We start from the raw sequence: 23,487 nt of genomic DNA, 5'->3' as shown, positions 1-23,487 counted from the left end.
CTAATTTACTTACATGATTACTTATATGACTGGCCTTGTTACTAGCATTGGAAGTTCATACGATGCTTCATGTAGCACAAGATAAGAGACCTAGGCTGAATTTGCAGGCTGTATCTTTTTTTAAATTTCTGTGCTATCATTTTATCAGTATGCTTATTAAGTTCCTAGTTAAGCAAAGACTGAAAATCAAAAGATCAACATCTAAGAAATTTCAAGATGGTATTTATGACATCCTTCAATGACAGTATAGCAGATATCATATCCATTTATAAAACACCTAAATAGTGGTCTACTTGCAGAAGTATTCCTGCACAGCAATTGCCACTGGGTGATATGACACTACAGCTAAATTCTGGGTTTGGTTTTCTCTATGCCTACACTATATTTTTGCTAAGAGCAGCAACAAAGTTTGGAAGCAAACTTGAAAGTTCTCCCTTTCTCCCTGATAGTTGGTTTCACTGAGTATTTTGGAATGTACTAGGTTGCTCTAGCCAGCATCTCCAGTCAAAGTTCTCTGCAGGCACTCATCAAGCAAGCTCCAATGTTTAAGAGTACATAAAGCTCCAAAGAACCTTATCTCAGCCTGGGATCACAGTAAATCCAATCCAATTGAAAACATTCAAATAATATATAGCATAGACCTCTGAGCCCAAGCACTGCCTATGATGCTCTAACAATCTGTTTTGCTTAAATCCAATTATTTCCTTATGCAGACATTAGCTTTACCTCCTGATACTTGGCTGCAGCCTTGCATGTTAATGATTGCTGGCATGAAATCCAAACCTGTAGCTCTATTAGTTCACTGCTTGGGACAAAACACTGCAGATGACACTATTACACTGCAACTGGTCACAAATGTTTTGGATAGTTTCACATGCACTGTTTTCACCTCCTTCCTCTTGGGAATTCTGTGCATTTGTAAATTTCCCACACTTCAACATTTGTGACATTTTTAGATGGAACAAAAAAAAAATTCAGCTGAATTATCTGCACTAAGGGAATCTGATGCTATAAACTTCTTACAAAGGAAAAAGATGGATTCAAACATCTATGCCCTTCTTCAAAGGAAAGTTAACAAAATTAAAAATACACAACTGCTATTAATGATCTGTGACGCTGATTGTCTAACATACCTTTAAAGTTTAAAAATATTTAGTGCAATACAGATGCTACTATTTCTTCGTGTCTTTTTTTAAATGCTAACATAACTAAAGAATACAAGTATCTACACACTGTCACTGGTTCATGGGTTTTGTTGCTTTCTTTTGGCTTGTTTTCAAACTTTTTGATCGTTTTAAGTATTACTATCTTGTAGGTTTTCTGAAACAGAACCACAAAAACTAAGAGTTTTGGAAAAGCTGTCCTGCTCCTTCCATGAAATTATAGTTTAATTTGCCATTAACACAGCTGACATTCAATTTCCTTGGTTATGTACATTTGGTGTACCATTTCTAAACATGCAAGCTTATAAAGGAAGTAGATTCACACATCAAGACAAATTTCAACAGAAAGAAAATCAAACCAAAACCCAAACCCAGTTTGGTTAACTCTGTTCAAAAGTAAACCACACTGCACCAAACTTAATTCACTTTGTATTCCCAGGCAATGAAATTACCATTTAGACTCTGGGTGAGAACTTGAAGTATGAAAGGTGAGGAATCTTACCTAATTATTCCATATGTATTTGTGCAGCCTTTTTTATTCCCAAAAATTTTACTGAGAGAAGAGTAATCACAGTCTAATCTACCTAAATTTTTTCCTTAAAATTATGATGCAACACATTTTTCTGCAGTAATGAAAATAACTCCAAAACTTACATTCAACTTGTGGCAGAGAAGAAGGGAGAAAAACATTCTAAGGATAATGGCAATTTGATTTAAAATAAAAATGAAGACATTGTTTTAACTAACTCTCAGTTGATGTGAAATTTTCTTCCTACAGATTTCTAACTCAGAATAGTTTGTAAAGTTATATATAAGACAGGAAAAATTAACACATCTTCTATTTGAGAAAGAGTGCTCAAACTGATAGTTTTAAATTGGAAACAAGGACTACGATCTCAGAGATTTAGACTGCTAGTGGAAAGATATAGCTTCAGAAAAATGTATGTCCTCATCACAAAGAACTATATTTAATGTTTTGACACTTAAGAGGTAAATCAGCCATGAATGTTTCCAAACTCTGAATAGTGAAGTTAAGCTTGTAGACTTATATATACAGAAGAAAATCATTACACTTTCCTATTACTGAATGCTACCAGGTAGCAAATCAGAGCAATCTGCATGACAAACTCTAAATCCCTCTCTTGGACAGCACAAACATCTTTGAAAATGGGGATTGCTGATTTTAATAATGTTTATATAAATCTAAGTATCACATTAAAAAAACATTTCCAAATACAGCCCAAACAGAAAATTCCTAAATGTAATTTATGCCCTAAATTAATTAATTAACAGAAAATTCCTAAATTTAATTTGTGCCCTCCCCCTCTTACCTTCTCTGGTGGTGCAGGAGGGTCAAATCTCTTTGCACAAAGCAAAAATGGATCAGGATGTGGCTTGCCACGCTTCAGCTCAGGATCCTCTCCCAACACAATGTGATGAAAAAGACTAAAGAAGTCTTTGTGTCTGCTTGTTTTTAGCTCAAATGATGCTACACCCGAGCTGGTGGCAACAGCTATGGGTATCTTGTGTTTGTGTAAATGATGGACCAGCTTACTGACTCCTGCAAGACAAATATACACATTTTAGTTTTTATAAATATGCATATAAATTGGTATACATAGTGATGTTTACACCCAATTACAAAGCATTTAGCAATACTTCAACAATGCTCTCTTACTGAATGTGATATGCCTATTTCAAATAGTCAGTGTAAAAGAAAATTCTTGCTATATCTGAAATGTTCCTTCTACACTCAAAAATCATGGAACATTCTGTAAGCTATATACATACTTTTTCTGCTATCAAACAATGCTTTTCTCAAAATCTGTCAAAAATGTGATTAATAACACTACATAATGAGACCCACTAGAAACTCATTAAGCAATGTCCCCACATCATGTAAGTTTATTAGTTAAAACTCTAAGAGTCTGAGAGAACATTTTCTTTCATATACAGTTATGTTCATGGAAAAAAATAAATCAAAGAAGTATACTCCTCTCAGTGGATTGCAGAGTTTTAATTCCTGAAGTAGGCATCCAGCTGGCTCAAACCAGCCCATAAGAGAGCTCAGTTTCTCTCTTTTGCAATTACTAAAGCAAGTAACACTGGGCAGAGGAGAGCAGCTGTCAGTCACAGTTGTTAATACCAGAGCTTTATCTATTGATGCTGTGAACCCAGAGTAATGAACACCTCAAGCCTAATGGGTAGAAACTTCAATCTGATCCAGTCTTCTAGGGAAGGTTAATGCAGCAAACAGTGAAAACACAACCAGTCTGTGTAAGAGGGAAACATACTTTGTTATTCAGTGCAAGTTTTGAGTTTTCTCTGAAGGGTTTTTAATGCTCCTTTGCTGAAGTATTCTAAATGCTGGATACCTTTCCCAGACAAAACAATTAGCATTATCTAATAAAGAACAAGTGTGGATGTCTGGTCTTTATCAATTCCCAAGTGAAAATCCTCCATACATGTAAAATCATTTCAGCTGTGCTTTTTGGCATTAATCCCAACTGTACTGGACACAGGATATTAGTTTCAGATACTTTAGGTTCAAGTAGAGTCCAGTGGACTTTTGGCTCCTTGAAACAACTTTAGCACAATTCTACTTTCATTTGCCAACTACATTAATTCTTATCCTATTTTTCATGCCTCGTTATACAAAAATAATCTTATACCTTTGCTCCTGATTCACCATCATCATTATGTCTGGTCTCCACTCCCTTAAACAATTCCTACTCTCCTAAACCATTCCACTCCCTTAAACCATTAAACCATTCCTACTCCTCCTTTGCCACCTCAGCACCTTTGATTTGTATTTCCCTTGTGATCCAGCCATTCAATTCTATAAACAACCATGTTATCTGCCATACATTTTTCCCAGGTATAGTCATATGCCCAACTTTGAAAAGCTGTAAGTACTACTAATAACAAAGTGTGTAGATTAGTGAATAGGTGCAGTAACTAATCTATCTATCTGAAAATAGGACTTGTAGGTATGACTCTCTGCAGATTTCTCATTTATTCTCCAGAATCGAATCAAACAATTAATAACTGACATTTCCAGCTCCATGCTTGTATTTGAAGATGCCTTCAAACTTTGAATACATGCACTTCTCTAATGTTAGATTTTGAGATGGACAGATATAACAAGCACTACTCTTCCTCTAAGGTCAATACATCAGCTGTTTAAAAGCCTTCTTATGCTCCGCTAAGTGGTTATACTAAGCAAGTGCACTTTTTCCCAAATGATGCAACTATGTCCTCTCACTAAAATATGATGTTAAATACAAGCCAGCTTTTTATGCCAGATAGTTTATATCTTCATTCTGAATCATGCCAAGTAAGTCTATATTAAATTAATGGAAGCACTGATTCCTTAATGTAAAGCAGTAGTATAAATGTCTCTTCCCTAAAATAAAATGCATTAATTCTAAAGAATTTAATAAACTGGAAGGTTTAGCAAGGCTAGCATACATAAGTGCTGTAACATAAAGTAGTCCAAAGATTACACAAGCAGAAGACTCTTCCTATCTCCTATGCTTTTTCTATGATATGGTTACTTTTCTCCAAAGTTGTGCTCTTTTCAAACAGCTAATTTTCTTCAGTCCCACTGCATCACAGCTTCAGTTCATCTCTCACTGGGTATGCTTATTCTGTTTCTATTGGAGGTAGCCAGCCAGAGAGAAGCACTGTTGCAGAAAGGTTATTTCTCCAGGGCTCTCTCTTGTATTCCTCGAGCACATCATGATTTCAATGTGTAAATGTGTCTGCATGTGTATTTGATTTCTCTTTTTGGTTTCCCTCACAATAAGGGAGCTAAAATGCAGTTTTAGCTAATACCCTTAAAAATTATTATTTGCACACATGTAAATAGAGCAAGATAGAAAAAAAAATGCAAGGGGCAATTCAGCTGCCCACAAAAAAAATTAAACTGCATTTGGAAGAATAGCTAGCATAACTTGACAAGCTCAGAACAATAGCAGCCGAAAAATATTTTAATTTCAGGTTTGCTTTCCTCTTTGTAAAAGCTATAGATCAGGAAAATCCATTTTTGTTTGCATCAATTACCACCAGCTTAGTTCTAGACACTTTGCCACCACATCAAATTACTGACAGAATTATTTTACTAATTCGGCACATAATTCTTCATTAAGAATATAATATCTTCCTTAGTATCTATTTTTTTTAAGAAATTATCAACAGAGGGGGAATTGAGGAACTGCTTTAAAGATCTGTAAGAAACTTCCCCTGGCAAATACTGTGTCATTATATCTTCTTTAGCTACAAAGATTTTTCAATGTACTGAAAATCAAAACCAACCAAATGAAAACTCAATGGCTATGAAGAAGCATACTGAAAATTCCCATGATCTTCCTAACTTCTAATTTATTTATGGCACCATGTAAGGGATCATGGACCACCCATCCCAGAGGGACCCCTCTGCTAGGCTTCTTGGGACTACCCTCCACCTCTCCTACTGAAAGCTTAGTAATATAGAACAAGAATAAAAATTCAAGAAATGTCAAAAGAAATAAGGATCTCTGTTTTTCCAGCATAAGAATACACTCCAAATGTGGCACACAGGCAATAAATATAGCCACAGGCAATAAATATTTTATGCAGAACAACATAAATTCTTCAAGTAGTTATAAAAAATTAGGAAAAAATATCCCACATTGCTATGATTTATTTCCAAATGTAATCTTGTTTTTAAATAGTAAAAGAGGTAAATACTGTATCTTTACCCTATCTCTTTAAATAAGAAGTTTTAGATCGACACAGAACCTTAATATATACTAACTACAACAGTTAAGTATTAGTGACTATTGCACAGAAAAGAATTGTAAGCAGAGTTTTGTTACAGAAGCTACAAAGAAGGAGGATCAACTTTAAATGTCAGCATCTTTAAGACCCAATTAATCACAAATGTCAATGAAGTTATCAACTTTGAGAGAAAAAAGAAAACAAATTAAACAAACAGAAAGGACCTATTTCTTCTGAGACCACAGACACATTTAAAAGAAAGAGATCGTCTCTTTTGTTCTGAAACTTGCACAAAAGTACGTACATTATTTTATTTTTTTGAAAAATGAACTTTTATCCATTAGACTCCAGATGTGGTGTTGTTTGCCTTAGATTCAGCTGATATCATGGTAACTAATACATTGGATCAACTGACAAACTAAAAATAAGACTTATACTGAACAACAAAACCCTTGAGCTAACCATCACATTTTCCTTCTAATTGACTAATACTAGATGTTCACCAAGAGTTCAGGAAACCAAATAATGTTACACTAAAATGATCTAATGAGAATCCCTATCTAATTATTTACATGCTATTACAACACTGTTTTCTACATTATTCCTTTTAAGCTATCACTTTTTCTAATCAAATGACATTATTGATCATGAAGTGAAAATTAACAAGATGAAACTCCTGAAAGCTAACTCAAATTGATTAAAAGCAAAGGAAAATTTTATTTTCCTTTTAGCTTTATACAAACAATCTCTTGTGTCTTGCACAATAGTTTAGAAGTTTTTGCTACATTTTTGCTACATTTTATTTTATATAATTTCAAATTTTTGTACCATGCCTTTTCTTGTATTTGTCTATCTATGAACAAAATACTGTTCTTAACTTGTATCACTTCTGTATATACAGATTCAGATCTATTTCTTTTAAAATGCTTTCAGATAAAGGAGAGACTACAAAGCTCTTCTGTTTTTTTCAAATATTTATCTCCAACCAAACTTTCACCTATGAAAATGTTACAGGAGTATAATGAGAATGTTTTTCAAGAAAAACAAGAAAATGATGTCCGTGATAAACTGGGAAAACATGTGAAATGAGGAAGAGAATTATACACACCACTTCAGGACAGAACCCTAATTTCAGTTTCCTTTGCTCCCCAGCAGAACGTCTCTTGTATTGCATATCAGCAAAATCTTACAAAAGGAAGGCCCTACAAAATCATGGCTCAAGCCTGTTACTTTGGTTAACTAGAAAAGGACTGTGGGAAAGTGACTCTGCTGAGTTAGGGGTAGAAAAACAAGTTATGCAATCATGATATGTTCACATCGTGGTGTATGGTGGTTGAATTATGTTTGTTATGATTTAAAAGTATGTAGCTGATACCTGCTAACTGGACTAACTGCTCAAAAAGGCCTGGTTTTTGCAATAAAGCAGCTCTCCTTTGCAGTAGCCTGGGGACTCTGTGTCACTAAGGACCCTCACTCACCTACACTGGTGTTTATATTTCTGTTTGCAGTTGAAGGCATAACACCATCATACAGACAATCACACAGCAAGCTCTGACAGTACCTTAGCCTGAAAATCTGAAAATCCACTGTTTGATGTCTTATACACAGAGCTGAAGTCCTACAGTCTTCCAGCTCCAGGAAAACATCTGGTTTGTGTACTGTCAACACAGAGTGCAGGAGCACATAAATACTCAGACCTACACAGACAGCTCCCCTGTCTTCTCTAATGTCTGAATCCTAAAGAGATGAATATAAGCTATGTAAGGAAAATGTCCTTAAAAATGAACTTCACAAGACCTTTACTCAAGAAAGTATACTTTGCAAGTAGGACCATAATAAATTAAACATCTAGAATTTATAAGGTAGATTCTACGAAACCTAAGCTTCAAAATTACATTACAGGATCTCCTACATGGCTGAGGTCTCAAATAAACAAGCAGTGTCATTTTCAGTGGCCTATGCTTTCACAAACACCACAGTGTACTATACCCCTCTTGCCACTGCTTAGCTCTTCCCTGATTGGCACCTAGGTACCAATTACATCTTATTTCTGATAAATAGTATTTTATCCACAATGTAATCCCAGAAAGAAAGAAAACCAAGAAATCAATAGGAAATAGAGAAATATCAAATGTGTGTGCGTTGTTGCTCCTAATTTATCTGAAAGCTGGCATTCTCTGCTAGGAAGGACATATACCAGACATATCCACATTTTCCCACCCTTTAACAAAATCCAAACAGCTCACAGGGCTTTCAGATCTGCCCCAACCACCAAGTGGTCAATGAATTCAGGTTATATTGTGAAATTTCCATAGATTCTGTGTTTCCTCCAGATGCAAGTGGAAGTTCATATTAAATTATTACAGAAAGCAAAAGGCTACATGTATGGAAATATTAAAAAAAATTTAGCTAGGTTTAGGTTGATTATTCTGTGCCTTTATCTTCATAGTTGTTTTTTTTAGAAAGTAAACATATGCAAACTCAGAAAACTCAAAATAGAAAATGTGTATTTTAAAAGTGATATGAAGTTGACTAACTGTGTTCAGAAGCTTCTCCACACTTTAATCAGTTTAATAAAAATACTACTTCTCATTTCACAGAATCACAGAATAAGCTGAGTGGAAGAGTTCCACAAGGATCGAGTCCAACAACTTTACTCATGCAGGCCTCAATAGTTATAATTAAAGTAACAACTTTCAGGCTACCCATTGCTGCTAGGTATAAACTTTGAAATAGTTTTGGAGACTACAAAAATACTTCAGAAAAAGTGAGGTATTTAGGAAATTTTATAGATTGTCTTCTATCTCCCCACATAGTTACTTGTTATTTGGTAAGTGATCCAGTTACAATCCTGTGCTATGTTTGTCTGTATTTTATAATCACAATCATTTGGTTGCCAGTCAATCTTCGTTGTTGAAAAGATACTCATTCTCCTTACTTAAATAAGTTTTGAAGATCAATTTTCTTTGTACTAGGCACTGACGAGTACTATTAGTCATATTTATTTTGATGTCAAAGGAAATGTTTTATTTCCAAACTTTTTGCTAAGAAATGTGGTGGTGTGAAAAAATAGAGTATGGAAATACATTACAAAGTTCTTTTTAACAGAGAACAAAAACTGTATTTCATGGGTAACCACATCTTTCCTTATGTATATTTCATGTATACATGCTTATGCTTTCTTGGGAGGGGTAGTTGGGACTGGTGTAATTTATTGATTTATTTAATCTGACTTATTACTCGCATTCAAAAACACAATTGTTTTTAATTTTATTTTCATATCATGTTTGTCTAATCTGTTAATCTGCTACCTCTTTTATTCTGTTTCCCTTTTCCTTTGCTGATGTACATGTATGGTTCATTTCTCTTTCTTTACTGTGCTTTTGGAGCTTGTCTACTCCATGTAGCTCATGCTAAACAACTACACTTGCTAAGACTTGTAGCTGAGATACAGCATATTCTGAAGAAGAAACAACATGGGCTACAGATTTTTAAAAGAACACAGCATTAATCAACAGATTTTCAGACCTGTGCACTGAAGTATTTGTTGGAAGAACTGTACCGGTCACCACATCCTTTCCTCATGTAGTCTGTGCACAAATCCATAGAAGGTTTTGCATTGGAAAGGACTTTGAAGATCATCTAGTTCCAATCCCCTGCCATGTGTGGGCCAACTTGTGTTAGGTCCAGTTTGCTCCAAGCCCCATCCAGACTGTCCTTGAAAATTTCCAGGGATGGAACATTCATAGCTTCTTTAGGCAATCTTTTCTGGTGCCCCACCACTCTCACAGAAAAGAACTTCTTCCTAATATCTAACCTAAACCTACTCCCTTTCAGTTTGAAGCCATTCCCCCTTGTCCTGTCACTACAAGCTCTTGCAAAAAGTCCTTGCCCAGAATTCTCATGAGATACTGAAAGGTGCTATCAAGTCTCCCTTAAGTCTTCTCTTCTCCAGGCTGAACAACCCCTATTCCCTCAGTCAGCCTTCAAGGAGGGATGCTTCATTCTTCTTATCAGATGACCCCTTGTCATCCTCTGAACTGATTCCAACATGTGCACATCCTTCTCATGCTGGGTGCCCCACAGCTGGATGAAGCACTCCAGGTGGGGTCTCAAAAAGAACAGAGTAGAAGGGCAGAATCACCTCCTTTGGATGCAGCCCAGTTCACAGTTGACTTTCTGGGATGCGAGCACACATTGCCAGCTTAAGTTGAGCTTCTTGTCAATCAATACCCCCAAGCCTCTCTTGTTAGGGCTTCTCTCAATCCATTCCCTTCCCTGTCTGTATTGGTGCCTAGGATTACTTCAACTCAGGCACAGGACCTTGCACTTGGCCTTGTTGACCTTCATGAGCTTTTTCCTTGACACATCTCTCAAGCCTGTCCAAGTCCCTCTGGATGGCACCCCTTCCCTTCAGCATGCTGACTGGGACAAAAATCATCAGCAAATCTGCTAAGGGCGCACTCAATCCCACTGTCCATGTTGCCAAAAAAAAGTTAAATGGCAATGATCAAACACAACTTTGCACTTGTCTCACATTCAGTACTCCTACTCCTACACCTATCACAGCATTGCTCTTCATTCACCACTGTGTAGATACAGTTACTTTTCTACTCACACTAAGCAGCCCAAGAACAGAGGACACCTGACCTCTGTGCCTAAATCAAGGCTCTTTAGACACAGATATTCAAGTCCACTTCATTTTACTGAAATGTTGCCCAAAACAAGCTGTTTAAGAGTGTTTGGTGTATATCTGGAAGAAAAGATTTACTGCTGACAAAAAGACTAAAGGAAACCAAAGTGGTCCATGCCGTGTTTAAATTAACTGTGCACACATTATGTATGTCTTGATAATTTATGTCCACTTGTACACAAACAGAAATCTCAAGGATAAATATAGCTTGTGTATTAAAAAGACTACCCCTTTTTCCCAAAATCATTTACAGTTCCCACACTGAGTGTGATATGTGGTAGAGCTTTTCCAGATTTCATCACTTTAATCAAAGAAAAGTTAACATTTGCACTCAGCTTTGTCACATTGATTAGATTTCTAACCAATTCAATGATAAGGAAATCCTTAAGTTCACAAAAACAAATATATGGCAAGAAACTTCAGCAGCCTCTGAACACTAAGAGCACTCAGCAATACAAAGCAACCTCACTTAGAAAAAGAAGATGCTGTTTGTTAACTTAAGATATACAATTATTTTAAAATATTTATATGAAGTCTGGTGTGCTACAGCAATGGCAAGCCCATCACCGATGCTATTAATTTTATACATTTGTTCTCATCCTCAGGTGAAGTCAGGATTCCTGCTGTGAAGGTGACAGTGTGACAGAGGTGGGGTTATCCCTGGCTTGGTTTAATTGCCAAAAATGCTTTAAATTGGTCAGCCCCGAACAGGCAGTTGGACTAGATGACATTTGTGGGTCCCTTCCAATTGAAAAAGTTCTATTCTATTCTATTATATTTCTGAATCTCATGAAACTATGCAAACACAGCTCTCAGATCAACCTGCTTCTTTCTTTGTTATGACATACTGTTTAAAAATGCTTTTTGCAATGGTATGGCATCCTTTCATTAAACTACAAAAGGGGAGCTGGAAACTACCAACCTACACCCTCACTTTGGAAGGCCATGACTATTAAGAAGGAATTTTGTCTTCTCATTTTATTTCTCCCTAAAAAGTATCAGAGACCCTTCTGGTCTTATTCATCAAATCATTGCTCTCATTTGAATTTGGACATACTGACACATGCATGACCACAGAAGGAATATAAATATTAAATTTTACATAATTTAAAACCTCCATCAACTGTGTTGCTGATTTCCTGACAAAAACATGTTTGGGATGCAGTCCTGTAGGACTTGATGTAAAGGTCAAATGTTTGATATCAGCCTAACAGGAAGCATCATTCCAACTTTGCAGCTAATTGGCTAATCTCAAGGGGTTACAGGCCCACTGAGCCCAGCATGGACTCACTGGAGCTTCCTCCCATTAAAACAAAAACAGCAAGGAAAAGAAAAGATCATGGTAGGAAGTCTGTTTAACTGTCAAGGGCACAACATGAATCAAGGAAGCAATGGTTAAGCAAACTAGACTTCTGGTTGAATTGAACTGTTCAAGAAAAAAAAATTTGGAGTGAGTTGCCATTGACATTTAAACTGTTATCCTTTCTTCTCCTTTTGTGCTTTCTGACTGGCTTTATTTGGTAGTAAAATTGAGGTATGAAATTATCTTCTCATGGCTGCAAAGGACAGTCAATTGCACTTGAACTGGAAAATAGTTTGCACATCACATTCTGCACTGGCTGAAGAGGACATGCAACAACTAAATCCCAGTTATCATGAAAACAGTCCAGGAATGGAAAATGTCTGAAAGGCATACACAGTCACACAATCCTTAAAGATCTGTGCTTTGTGATAATGATGATGAGCCGAAACCCAGAGACAACAGTGAAAGAATAACAGTAGTTTCATAATCCTGACATGATTACAGAAACTGTTGGTAGTTGTATAATTTGGAGTTCAGTTTTTCTCACTCTATATATGCTAGGTTTATGCAAAAGCACACCTATATACGTATAGGTAAATATACATATGCATGGTTTTCTTCTGTTCTGCTTGTCATTCCCTCATCTTCTGACTAAGCACTTCCCTGCAACATAGAAACACTCAAAATGCATTTGCAGAAACAGAAAGCCTACTGCATTACTCTTGTAGATAACAATGTCTGTACTCTGACACAAATATTTAGAAAAGCAGCACAGTGGCAGGTCTGCCATTTTTTAAGTGTAATCTTGGATTAATTTATTTCTATACTGAATCAAAATTACTATTCCTTAACATACTTTCAGAACTAAAAATAAATCTAACTGTGAAAAACTCCCAAATAGTTACCAGAAAATTCCATATTAGAAATGGAGGGTGCCTCTTAAACAAAATTTGTATTTTGACCACAGTCTGATGTATTGAAGCTTGTCTGTCAGTTTGGCCATACTGAAATAGCCCAAATTCTGTCTTCAGCCACTTATGTCTCAGAGGTGCTGTACCCTAAGTGGCATGCCTGTCATACAGCCTGCGCCATGGTTTAACCCCATCAGGACACTAATATCACACAGCTTCTCACTTTGTACGTGTTCCTACCTGGCGGGTCAGGAGGAGAATCAGGAAAAAAACCAACTTGTGGGTTGAGATAAAAACAGATTAATAATAAAAACAAGGTAATAATGATAATATTAATACTACCAGTTGTAAAATGAAAGGAGAGGAGGAGAGACAGATAAAATCTAAGAAGAGTGATGCACGATACAATTGCTCACCACCAGTTGACTGATGCCCAGACCATCCTCAAGCCACAGTTGGTCCCTCTCCTGGGTACCAACTCCAGTTTATACACGGGCATGATGTGCTATGGTATGGAATATCCCTTTGGCCAGTTCAGATAAACTGTCTTGGCCATGCTCCCTCCTGGCTTATTGTGCACCTATTCAGTGGCAGAGCATGAGAAAATGAAAAATCCTTGATTTGGGGAAAGCACTACTTAAATATCAGTGTGTTATCAACTTTATTCTTGTACTAAATCCAAAACACAGCACTGCACCTGGTACTAAGAAGGAAATAAACTCTGTCTCAGTCAAAACCAGGACAAGTTTCTTACTTGTCAGATGAAGAACTGCTTTGCCAATTAAATTTTCATTCAACTTCCACACTATCTTTAGACATCTCTGACATACCTTTACCTGACTTAGGAATTTACAGCACTACCATCTTTGGCAAGACCATGTGCAGAGCTCATCCAGAAACAAGTGCCACTTTGAGCCACTTTTTCAAACATCATTGGCCACTGTTTAGCAGTGCTTTCCACCAAATCAAATTTCAATCCAATTTTTTTTCACAACTTTTAGAAACAGTTTGAAAAATAAAATGTCATCTGTTTTAACTGTCAAAAGATGACCAGAGACACAGCACTTTAGAGTACTCTTACACCATGAATATGACAATTAACTTTCACTTTCCTGTATTTACCTGTAACCATCTGAAAGATCAGTTCAGGCAGAGAACAATGGTAAACTCAAACATTACCAAAATCTTACATCTTGCACAACACTTTCAAGAAGCCCATTCTTAATTCAACAACATTAAGTGACTGTAGAATAAATCCACAGTCCATTAATAAACATCCTCAGAAGATACAAAAAGACAGAACTGGATTAAAAAAAATCTTGTCAACTGAAGAACAGTTCTTAAAGAAACTGAATAGTAACTAGCTGGAGACATTTTCCCCTAGCTTATCAGGTGTCATTATCCTGGTTTCCCAAAATTCATGGCAATTCAGCTTGCATCCTAGTTCACATCAATTCTATTTTAGAACATGGACTGAAAAAAGTTATCATGTGTATTTAGTTAAACTGAAAAGATAATCAGTTGAACAATTTTGGTGATGATGAAAATGTTTACTTGCTTCTCCTAGTACAAATTTGGCTTGTTTCATCCATAATAGTCCAGCTTCAGTGAGGACAAAATTAACTTGAAGGCAGGAACAGTAGAAAACTTCATGTTTCCTCTGGCTAATCTGCTCCATCACCTCTCTAACTCTGCTCAAGCCAGCTCAGCCACACTATCACAGTCTTCAGCAGTCATGGAATATCTCCTCTGTGCTACCCAATATTTTACCTAGTTTGTTCATCTGGCATTTTCTAAACCCATACAAGTTTTTTTTGTTTGGCTTGCAAAATATATATTTGAAAAGTCAGTCCCAGAAGCTTGAGATGAAAACCAAAAAAAAAAACACATCAATCCAACTTTCTTGTTTTCTGGAAAGTTTAACTAGGCTTACAGTGTCAGGTGGATGTATAAGTGAGAGTGATGTAATGTGAAAAATCTTGCCTATAAAAGACATTAGAGAGAGAACTAAGTGAGAACTAAGTTGGACACAAAATATACTAAAGCTTTTTAAGCGCTGAAAAAATCACACTTTTTATTTTTGCTACTTGTAACTTACTCCTAACATATCAAATATTTTTAACTTCCATCTTCTTAATGCATTATAAAACTAGGTATAAAAAAGTTGGTCTAAAAATTAAAATATTAATGCACTGTAGAAATTGTCAGAACAAATGAGCACACATTCAAAGAGAAAAAATAATAACTGTTAAACATGTACAGTGACATGCAGTTATTTCACTTCTAATATCTTTTTTATACTCCTTCTGTTTTTGTTTTATTTTTTACCATCATAAATTATTGATACTTGCTCCGTAAAGTTTAACGTTGTGTATAAAATTAGCAGCAATGCTAGCTTTAGATCCTGATAGTGTTGCACAGCTGATGATTTCTCTCTAAGCATTTCAAATCTAAATATAATTCAATACAAAAGAATGCATTCACATTACAGGTAAGATTGGTCCTCTTGCTTATCTTGAGTTACCTCATTGAAGTTACTCATTTGAGCATCCTATGTAATCATTGGTAAAAGACATATCTTCAGAAGGTAAGGAAATTCCCCTGTCTTAGGATAACTTAAAAAACCCTCCTTCTCCACTGACACACCCTGTCCGGTTTTCGGCTGTTTGGATGGCCTGAAAAGGCCCGGGGTGGCCTTGGGCAGCCCGCGTTTCAAAGGAACAGAAGAGGCTTCAGTTCTTTTCTCGGTCTCTATGTTTATTAATTGTTTATCTAAAAGATTTTCTTTTGGCCCGACAGAGGTCTGCTCAGCAGCCAGCCATAAGCACACTCCCCTGCCCTCCGGGCGGTCACCAATCTTTATACCCAAAGTTGCGTATACAATATTTATCATTTTTCCCCAATACCTTTCACCCTTATTGCCCGGTGCACTTTTAGTAACAACCAATCTCAAAGTGCCATCATCACCACAGAAGATGGAGGAGAAGAAGAAGAAGAAGGACAGGACACATCCCAATCCCTCCATCTTACTTCTCTAAACCCCCCTGTACAGAAATCCTAAACCCTGTGTTTCACTCTCTAACTAACTAATCCCTTCGCCATTCACCCCGGTGAAATCCTCCTATCCTCATACAGGTGTCGTCTCCTGTGTAGGATCAAAGTCCAGCCACCAGACACTTCTGGCAACATTCCAGGACTCCCGAGCCCCCCAAGGGTGGTCTCGGTGGCTCGGCACCTCAGTCCTGAGGTGCTGAGATCCCACAACACCCAAACACAGTAATTGAATTACAATTTTTGGGTTAGGTGAGAATAATTCCAACATAAAGAACCCATGGACATACATACTTTTATATGTGCAGGCAAATGCATCTGTGCCAAACAAAGACTGTGCTCATAGCCATGTAAAACACAGCTGCCAAAAAGAGTTACAAAAAATGTCTAGTTTACCAAACAGATGGCATGCACATGTATCTAGTCTTTATTATTCTTTTAAAACATGAAAAAAAGCTTTTCTCCAAGTAAGCAGAGAAAAAAAAAATTCTGTCAACTTTGATAGGTAAAATATCCTTTTTTAAACAGGTAAAAAAAAGGTAGATTTAGTAAATTTTCTAAAACAAGAGCAATGAAACAATCTGTAAGAGTGACTGCTTTATGGAAGGCAGATTACAGACTTCTACCTTGATTAGCATTTAAATAATTCCATAAAGAGCTTATAAATGCTGCAAAGAAACATACCTGGCATCAACCCAGAAGTATGGAATATCTTCTCCAGCATCGACTGACTTTCTTTGAATAACTCCTCTTTGGTTATTGGAAGATCTAGATGTTCTCGAATAATTCCTGCTGCTTCTGGGGCTTGTCTACCTAGAACCAAGGACTTCACATCCCAGGTATAGCTCTTTCCATAACGCCTACAGATCTCATCATACACTTTTGTGTAGAGAATCTCAGTATCTGAAAAAAAAAAAAAAGAAAAAAGAAATTTAAACCTATGTACAAACAAGTAGACAGCTGGTTTTGCTAAGAAACCACATGAAAGGTCAGAGCATGAACTGCCAGGAGCCAGAGGGCATGGAGCAGAGTGGATAAAATGCCTCTTTATTTGCAGGAGGGAACCAAGGCTTCTCCCATTACCTCAAAGCTACCCAGGTTTTTCAAGCAGTAGTTTCTGCATTAAGAAAATGTATCTTAGGGTCTCAACAAATAACTATCTGGATCTTGTCTTTCATCATCTTTCTTCACTATCCAAGTTGGCAAGCAGTGTCTTAATTTAAATACTCTATGTATGCTTTTCATGAGAAAGAAAAACAGGGAGGGAGGGAGGGAGGAAATCTGGTACTTTGAGGGGATGCCATTACATATTCCATGTAAATTGAAAAAAGAAAAAAGATTTAATTATTTAAGAGTGTCTTTGAGAGGAAGTTTCTAAATGCCTTCAAAGACATTATGGTCATTATAACAAAGCTGCTGGCACCACTGCATTTACAAGAGATTACTCAAGCAAAACACACTCACTTGTATTTCCAGTGGATTTCAGACAAGATCAAACTTCAGATTGAATTTTGGCAGTGATACTATCAGTTTATATCTCAAAGGTGGTTTTAGGTTTAAAGCTATTTTTTTTAAATACAAACAAACAATTAATCCTTTCCTTCCCTCCTGCCCCTACAAATTTTTGAAAAAGAAGGTCTTTAACATTGAATTTAACACTAATATGGGGATTACATGTACTTCCAGCTCTTGTCTTCATTTCAGCAAAGATCTCAAACACTGCCTTCTGTATCTCTAAAGGTCTATTATCACCACTATAGAAATAAAAGGCAAAAGCAAGGAAAGAAAGAAGTTGCTCTTACGAGATTTATTTAGAGAAACTAGGGACTTCACTTATCAACATATCCTTTGTCATGTAAAATATTTTTAATGGAGATAATAAAATAGGGAAATTATCAATGTGGATATTGTGTCACTTTCTGAGTACATAAGAATTGTGCAGGAGTGATTAAATGTTAAGCTTTAACAAAGATACTATGAAGAACACAGGCTAAAGAAAGAAGTACAGAGCCCATGACCACAACAATGCCAAGACCTTCCCTGCAGTCTGACAAACACTCCCTACTTCACCACAGTAATGTCATCCTGAGATCAGCAGACGAGTCTCATCTGAAAGCAAATGAGAAACACAGGGGCCATTTTACCATCATGTGTACCCACAGGATGCAGAATAGATTCTCTGCCAACTGTCAGAGTGCTCTAGTCCATGTCTCCTCTCAGTAACTAGAGGGGATGTTGCACCAAAAGATCAGATAAGACCCAAGATACTTGTCTGGAATGCTTAACAGAGCACCAAGGGGTTCACAAAATCCTCTTCCCTAAAAAATAGAGGAAAAGGAACTTGTACTACTCTTTGTAAATGCTCTTCAAACACCTACATATAAAGGAAAAAAAAAAAAAAAAAGGAATCCTGGAGGTCCCTAAAACACACAGGAAAGGTACCACAACAGAAACACACGCAAATGGGCTCTGAAAAGTGCTAAGCTGGCTGACACAAGAAAGGAATAAAGAAAAGAGAACAATAACAAAAATTCCTCAATTTTGCTTGAAAATGCCAGTTGGTACTCTCTGCAAGCCAGGAATGTAAATTAAGAATACAATTTTTTAAATTCACAGCTCTCACTTTCCTTTTTTTTTCTTAATAAACTAGTTTTTCTCCTGTATCTCAGACTCACCAGGTGAAGGACATAAAATTCTTATTCTAAGTTTAAATTTGAAACTGAAAATCAATCCTCATCCTATTTAATAGTACAAGCTAAGCAGAATTAAAACAAAGCAAGGAAACAAAAAATTCTAGAACATGAAAATTTTCCGATGGGTCTATACAATAATTACACATTAATGTATTTGAACTGAAAGGTTCAACTTTATTGCTAAATATACTACTTTAATAGTGTCCTGCATTTTTAATATTACATAGTTGACTTGTGAATGAAATTTTATTTATTTTCCTTAAAAAAAAAAAATCAACATTATTTTAATTTTCATGAGCAGATGACAAAAGCATGGATGTTGGCATTTTACTTGCTGAAATAGGTATGTTTCACTACAGCACACAAATCAAACCTGAAATCTGAGGAAAAATATTATGTACACATGCAGTGTACATAATCCAACTGGAATCTGAGAAGATCACTGCTGATAAAGCTGAATTTCTATATGCATGCATAAGAGAAAAGGACATGTTTCTTTTGATTGAAGACTAAGGAAGATCTCTATGTTTCCCTAATAATTAAAGAGCATTACACGAATACTAAATAATGACATAACTTCAAGATTTCTTATTCCTATTGGAAAGGAACAACCTCAAAAAAAAAAAAGCAGGCTAGCTTTTTCACCATTGTAACAAGAAAGAAACCACACACAATTGAAAGGATTGATCAGAGTTTAAATATATCACTAAAACATAATTTCATACCACTATAAATCTACTATACAAAACAAATTATATCTAGCTCTCACATATGAATAAAACCCATTGATGAAATGACACAAGCAAGAAGAATTGGAAGTTAAACTCAAGGGCCTAATTACAAGCACCTACTGGTATTTACTCTGGTATGTCCAGGACATCCACACACATCTAATGTTAAAAAGGTAATTTGGGCATGACTCACAGTTCATGGCATAAGCAGCCAGATGATGCCCTACAGCATCCAAAGTGTTTCACACTCACACATTTCAGCAAGTGAATCCAGCCCCAGCTGCAAGCCTCCATCAGGAATACAATCTGAGAATACAACTGGGCATATGTGGCAGTGGCCTGTTCTAATAATGGAAAGGAAAAGCAAGAATTCTTAACTCCTGCAATTTTGAGTAAATGCATAAGTTTTCAAAATACTCTTTTATCTTTAGCTCTATCTCTTGAAATATCTTTTATGTGGACATTATCAGCACAATGTACTGTCCATCTGTTTGCTACATTTCACTGGGAATGAGTAATATTCATTCCCTAGTCACATATCATCTTCTAGTCATTTTTATAGTGACCCTTCTTCAATATAAAAGCACAATCAGCTCCACTGGTGTTGTTTAGAGTGTGTAAAAGCCAGCCACAATAAATACAAATAAAGTGACCAAAATGACAGAGGCACTGGATTACTCAATTTGTGATCTGGCACAAAAGTATGCTGACATGTATTCAGGAAAACCTGCAGGTCACTTGGAAACACACCACAGTGAATATATGGAGTGCATGATCTGCTTGAATCACTGCAGAGTCACAATTAGATGTGCAGAACTACCTAGGCTGGGGGTACAGCGAGCATCAAAACAGTATGTAAGCCTCATGTTTATCACTTACACATAAAGACAGTTTAAGACAGAAAATTCTGACTTCATGAATACAGAACTTAACTTTTTTAGAAGGTATACATCTTCTAATTGAATTTTATGTTATTATTCTAAAATAATCTCTAGTTTATCAAGTAAATGAGATTAGTAGGCATGAAACCTCCTTTTAGCCATAGCTCATCTTAATCACTAGTTTTGAGTTCTTTGAATAACCCATTTTTCTAAATAACCCATCTATAGCAGACAACTGTCTTGCAGTTTGTGTCAAAAGGTCATTTTGCACTTCCCCCTCAACATTCTTCCATTCACACTCTCATTACTATGAAACCTAGTTTAAAAATGCATGACTATGGTCACCCATGATGGCTAAAAGGAAAAAAACCCAGCAATTTTACAGCTGACCTCAAAATCACTTACAGCAGCCTAGCAAAAGCAGGGATGAGGAAAGCAGGCAACAGAAATTACTTTTTGCATAATAGCCTAACTGCTAGAGCACTAGCTCAGAAAAAAAAACTCCGTCCTTCAATCCATCCTAAGGGCCTAAGGCTGTTTTTCTAACATACCCTGACATTTTTTATGCTATTATGTTATGTGCATATATACACTTGTATACAGATAAACAATTTATATGCTTGTACATATATATATGTATATATATATATATATATATATATATATATGTGTGTGTGTGTATATATATATATTATAGATAGATAGCATACAGGCTTTTATTTCATATATTTACTTTTATATGGTGTATGTATAGAACTGTGTTTTACAGGCAAAAGTATCCTTTAAAGAATGAAAGTGAGGATGAGTACTAGCCAATGAATACAAATCAACCTGGAGCCACTTAAGGGCTCGTTAAAGGGATGTGGTTCAAAATGCTTAGCATTGAAAATACACAAGGAAAAGGAATGTTCCATTCTTCACCACAGCATTCCCCCCATTCCTTCTATGAACTTGTTTAGGAAGAAAAATGAAATCTAAATTTATCATCTTAGACATACCCACTTCACTGCCACAGCAGGAAATAAACTCTGTTTTCACACATACTCAAGTGAAACATTTGAGCCATGCCTACATGTCAAGGCTGATGTACCCAACCAGGCAAACTGAACCTAAAGGCAGTCTGGACCACCAAACCAAGGGAAATGCTGCTGTCATATTCATGTCTTTTACCTTTCCAATCTCATAACCAGTACCATTTAAATTCATCTTACTGCTCCCTGGAAGTTAAAGGAAGGTGAAGTATCTATTAAAATAAACATCAAGCACCAAATAATGGCTACTTCAAAATCATAAGCTACTTACGAAGAACAAGTTATTTAGTAAACCATTTTACATGATTGATAAACCATTACTTCTAAAGATACAGGAAAAAAGTAATTGCTGAAAATGAAAATTACTGCTTCCAATTTAACTGAGTAATGATTTGTAAACCATTATATTTTTGATTAGCACTTAGAAAAACTCACTGAAAATATCCATTATTCATTTTAGTAAGGAGCAGGTATAAGACTGTTCTGGAGCTTTAATTTTTGCAAACCTACTTCTTATTTTCCCTTGCACCTGAATGTTAATATAAGTACACTCCAAGGTAGGCAAAGATGTTGCATTGTGATTACTTTACTAGGTCCAGAGAAACATGTTGCTACTGGCTAATTCAGTGCTGTCAGTCTGTTTGCCCTTCTCTGAGAGATCCTACCATGAATTCAAGTTACTGCTAACAGGTTTAAAAAGGAAGTAAATTTGTTTCTCAAACAACAGCAGCTGTATGAAACTGTTCCCAAATGAGTGTCACGTATTTCCCCCTGTGGGCTTATATTACTAGGAGAATTTTTCAGTGGCAGCTACAGAGGAAGCCAATTTCTCATTTTATATGCAGAGAAACATGGTACTTCTATGGGGAGAGGAAGAAACTTCTGAACAAATGCAGAAGGCTTTTAGTTTACATTAATACAGCAGACATATCTTAATGCTATCTTGTATTCATATATACACCTTATCCTTCTTTTTTAATGCCACAGTGAAGTGAAAGAAATAGTTCACAAATAAAGCATGCAAACTTTTTCGATGTGGAGCTATAAACAATACTCTGGCACCAATGCAAAACAACACATGAAAATGTAAAGAAAGTCTGTATTTCAATTCCAGAGCATGAGGGAATCAAACTTTGAAATACAAAGGCAATATACATGACTTAATACAAAACATTCTAAAAATGTACTTATTAAGCATCATCTATGTGACAGCATCTCATTAGTTTAAAAATAGAAAAGCTACTGATTCATAGAAACTGCCTGATATGCTTTCTTAGGCTCTTAACCATTAAAGACAGAACTATGCAAACATCAGTTGAAATGATACCTGCAAAACCCTGTCTGTTGGGTGGAAATCTACACTTTACAGAGACACAGCTTCTTAAAACGTGTATGGGGAGACTCAAGTCAGGCAACAGTTTTACTATCATTACTGCATGAGCTACTATACCATGGAAATTTATAGAAGCACAATTACCAGCTCTGAACACCCTATCAGCTTACAGCATATTCACAAGGAATTTAGCCTTTCACCATAGGGTACCTCCTCTTCTTGAGATGTTGCTGAAAACACAGAGCAGCAGTCCACTGGCCCAAGGAATATAAAACAAGGTTTTAAAAGTTGTTTTGAACTTAGATGCTCCAAGGAACTTGTGTAAAACCGCTACCCCACAAGGTGGATGAAACCAGAAGGGTCACTGTGTTATCAAAGTCAGCAGAATAATAGCTAATCGTATCTTCTTAATTAAGAATCTAGTGGGTTGGCCCTGGTTGGGCCAGGTACTCAGCCAAGTCCCAAGCTACTCTGTCATTCTCCTCCTCAGCTGGACAAGGGAATGAAAATATAACAAAAGATTCATGGGTTGAGATGAGGGCAGGGAGTGATGACCCACCAGTTACCATCACAGGCAAAACAGACACAATTTGGGGAAATTATATCTGAAAAGGGGAATAAGAAATAACACCAAATTTTAAAAAACCTTCCTTTACACCTGTCCCATCCTCCCGGGCTTAGCTTAAGTCCTAACTTCTCTACCTCCTCTCCTGCGGCAGCACAGGTGAAAGAGAAGAAGGGTTGTGGCCAGTTCATCACACATCTCGCTGCTCCTTCCTCTGCAGGAGTAGGACTCCTCCAGCACCTGGAGCACATCCTCCCCCTCCTTATTCACCAACCTCGATGCCTGCAGGCCTGTTTCTCTCAGATATTCTAGCTCTTCTGCCCTGGCTGCTGTGGTTCAGCAGGTGTTCCTCACCTTATTAAATCTGTTAT

General features: G+C 36.4%; 1 protein-coding gene across 1 annotated transcript in view; it reads right to left on the bottom strand.

Annotated features, from left to right (window-relative positions):
• PUDP (pseudouridine 5'-phosphatase) overlaps nt 1–23,487 on the bottom strand; it is a 62,344-nt gene that overhangs the window by 22,647 nt on the left and 16,210 nt on the right. Inside the window, exons 2-3 of the mRNA XM_064708845.1 lie at nt 16,567–16,785; nt 2,495–2,724 (exon numbers count right to left, since the gene is read on the bottom strand). Of these exons, the coding sequence (XP_064564915.1) occupies nt 2,495–2,724; nt 16,567–16,785 (449 nt within the window). The remainder of the gene's footprint in view (nt 1–2,494; nt 2,725–16,566; nt 16,786–23,487) is intronic.

The sequence above is a fragment of the Zonotrichia leucophrys genome, chromosome 1, assembly GCF_028769735.1.
Source record: "Zonotrichia leucophrys gambelii isolate GWCS_2022_RI chromosome 1, RI_Zleu_2.0, whole genome shotgun sequence".
Taxonomy (NCBI): Eukaryota; Metazoa; Chordata; class Aves; order Passeriformes; family Passerellidae; genus Zonotrichia; species Zonotrichia leucophrys.
This window is presented reverse-complemented; position numbering and strand designations above follow the sequence as displayed.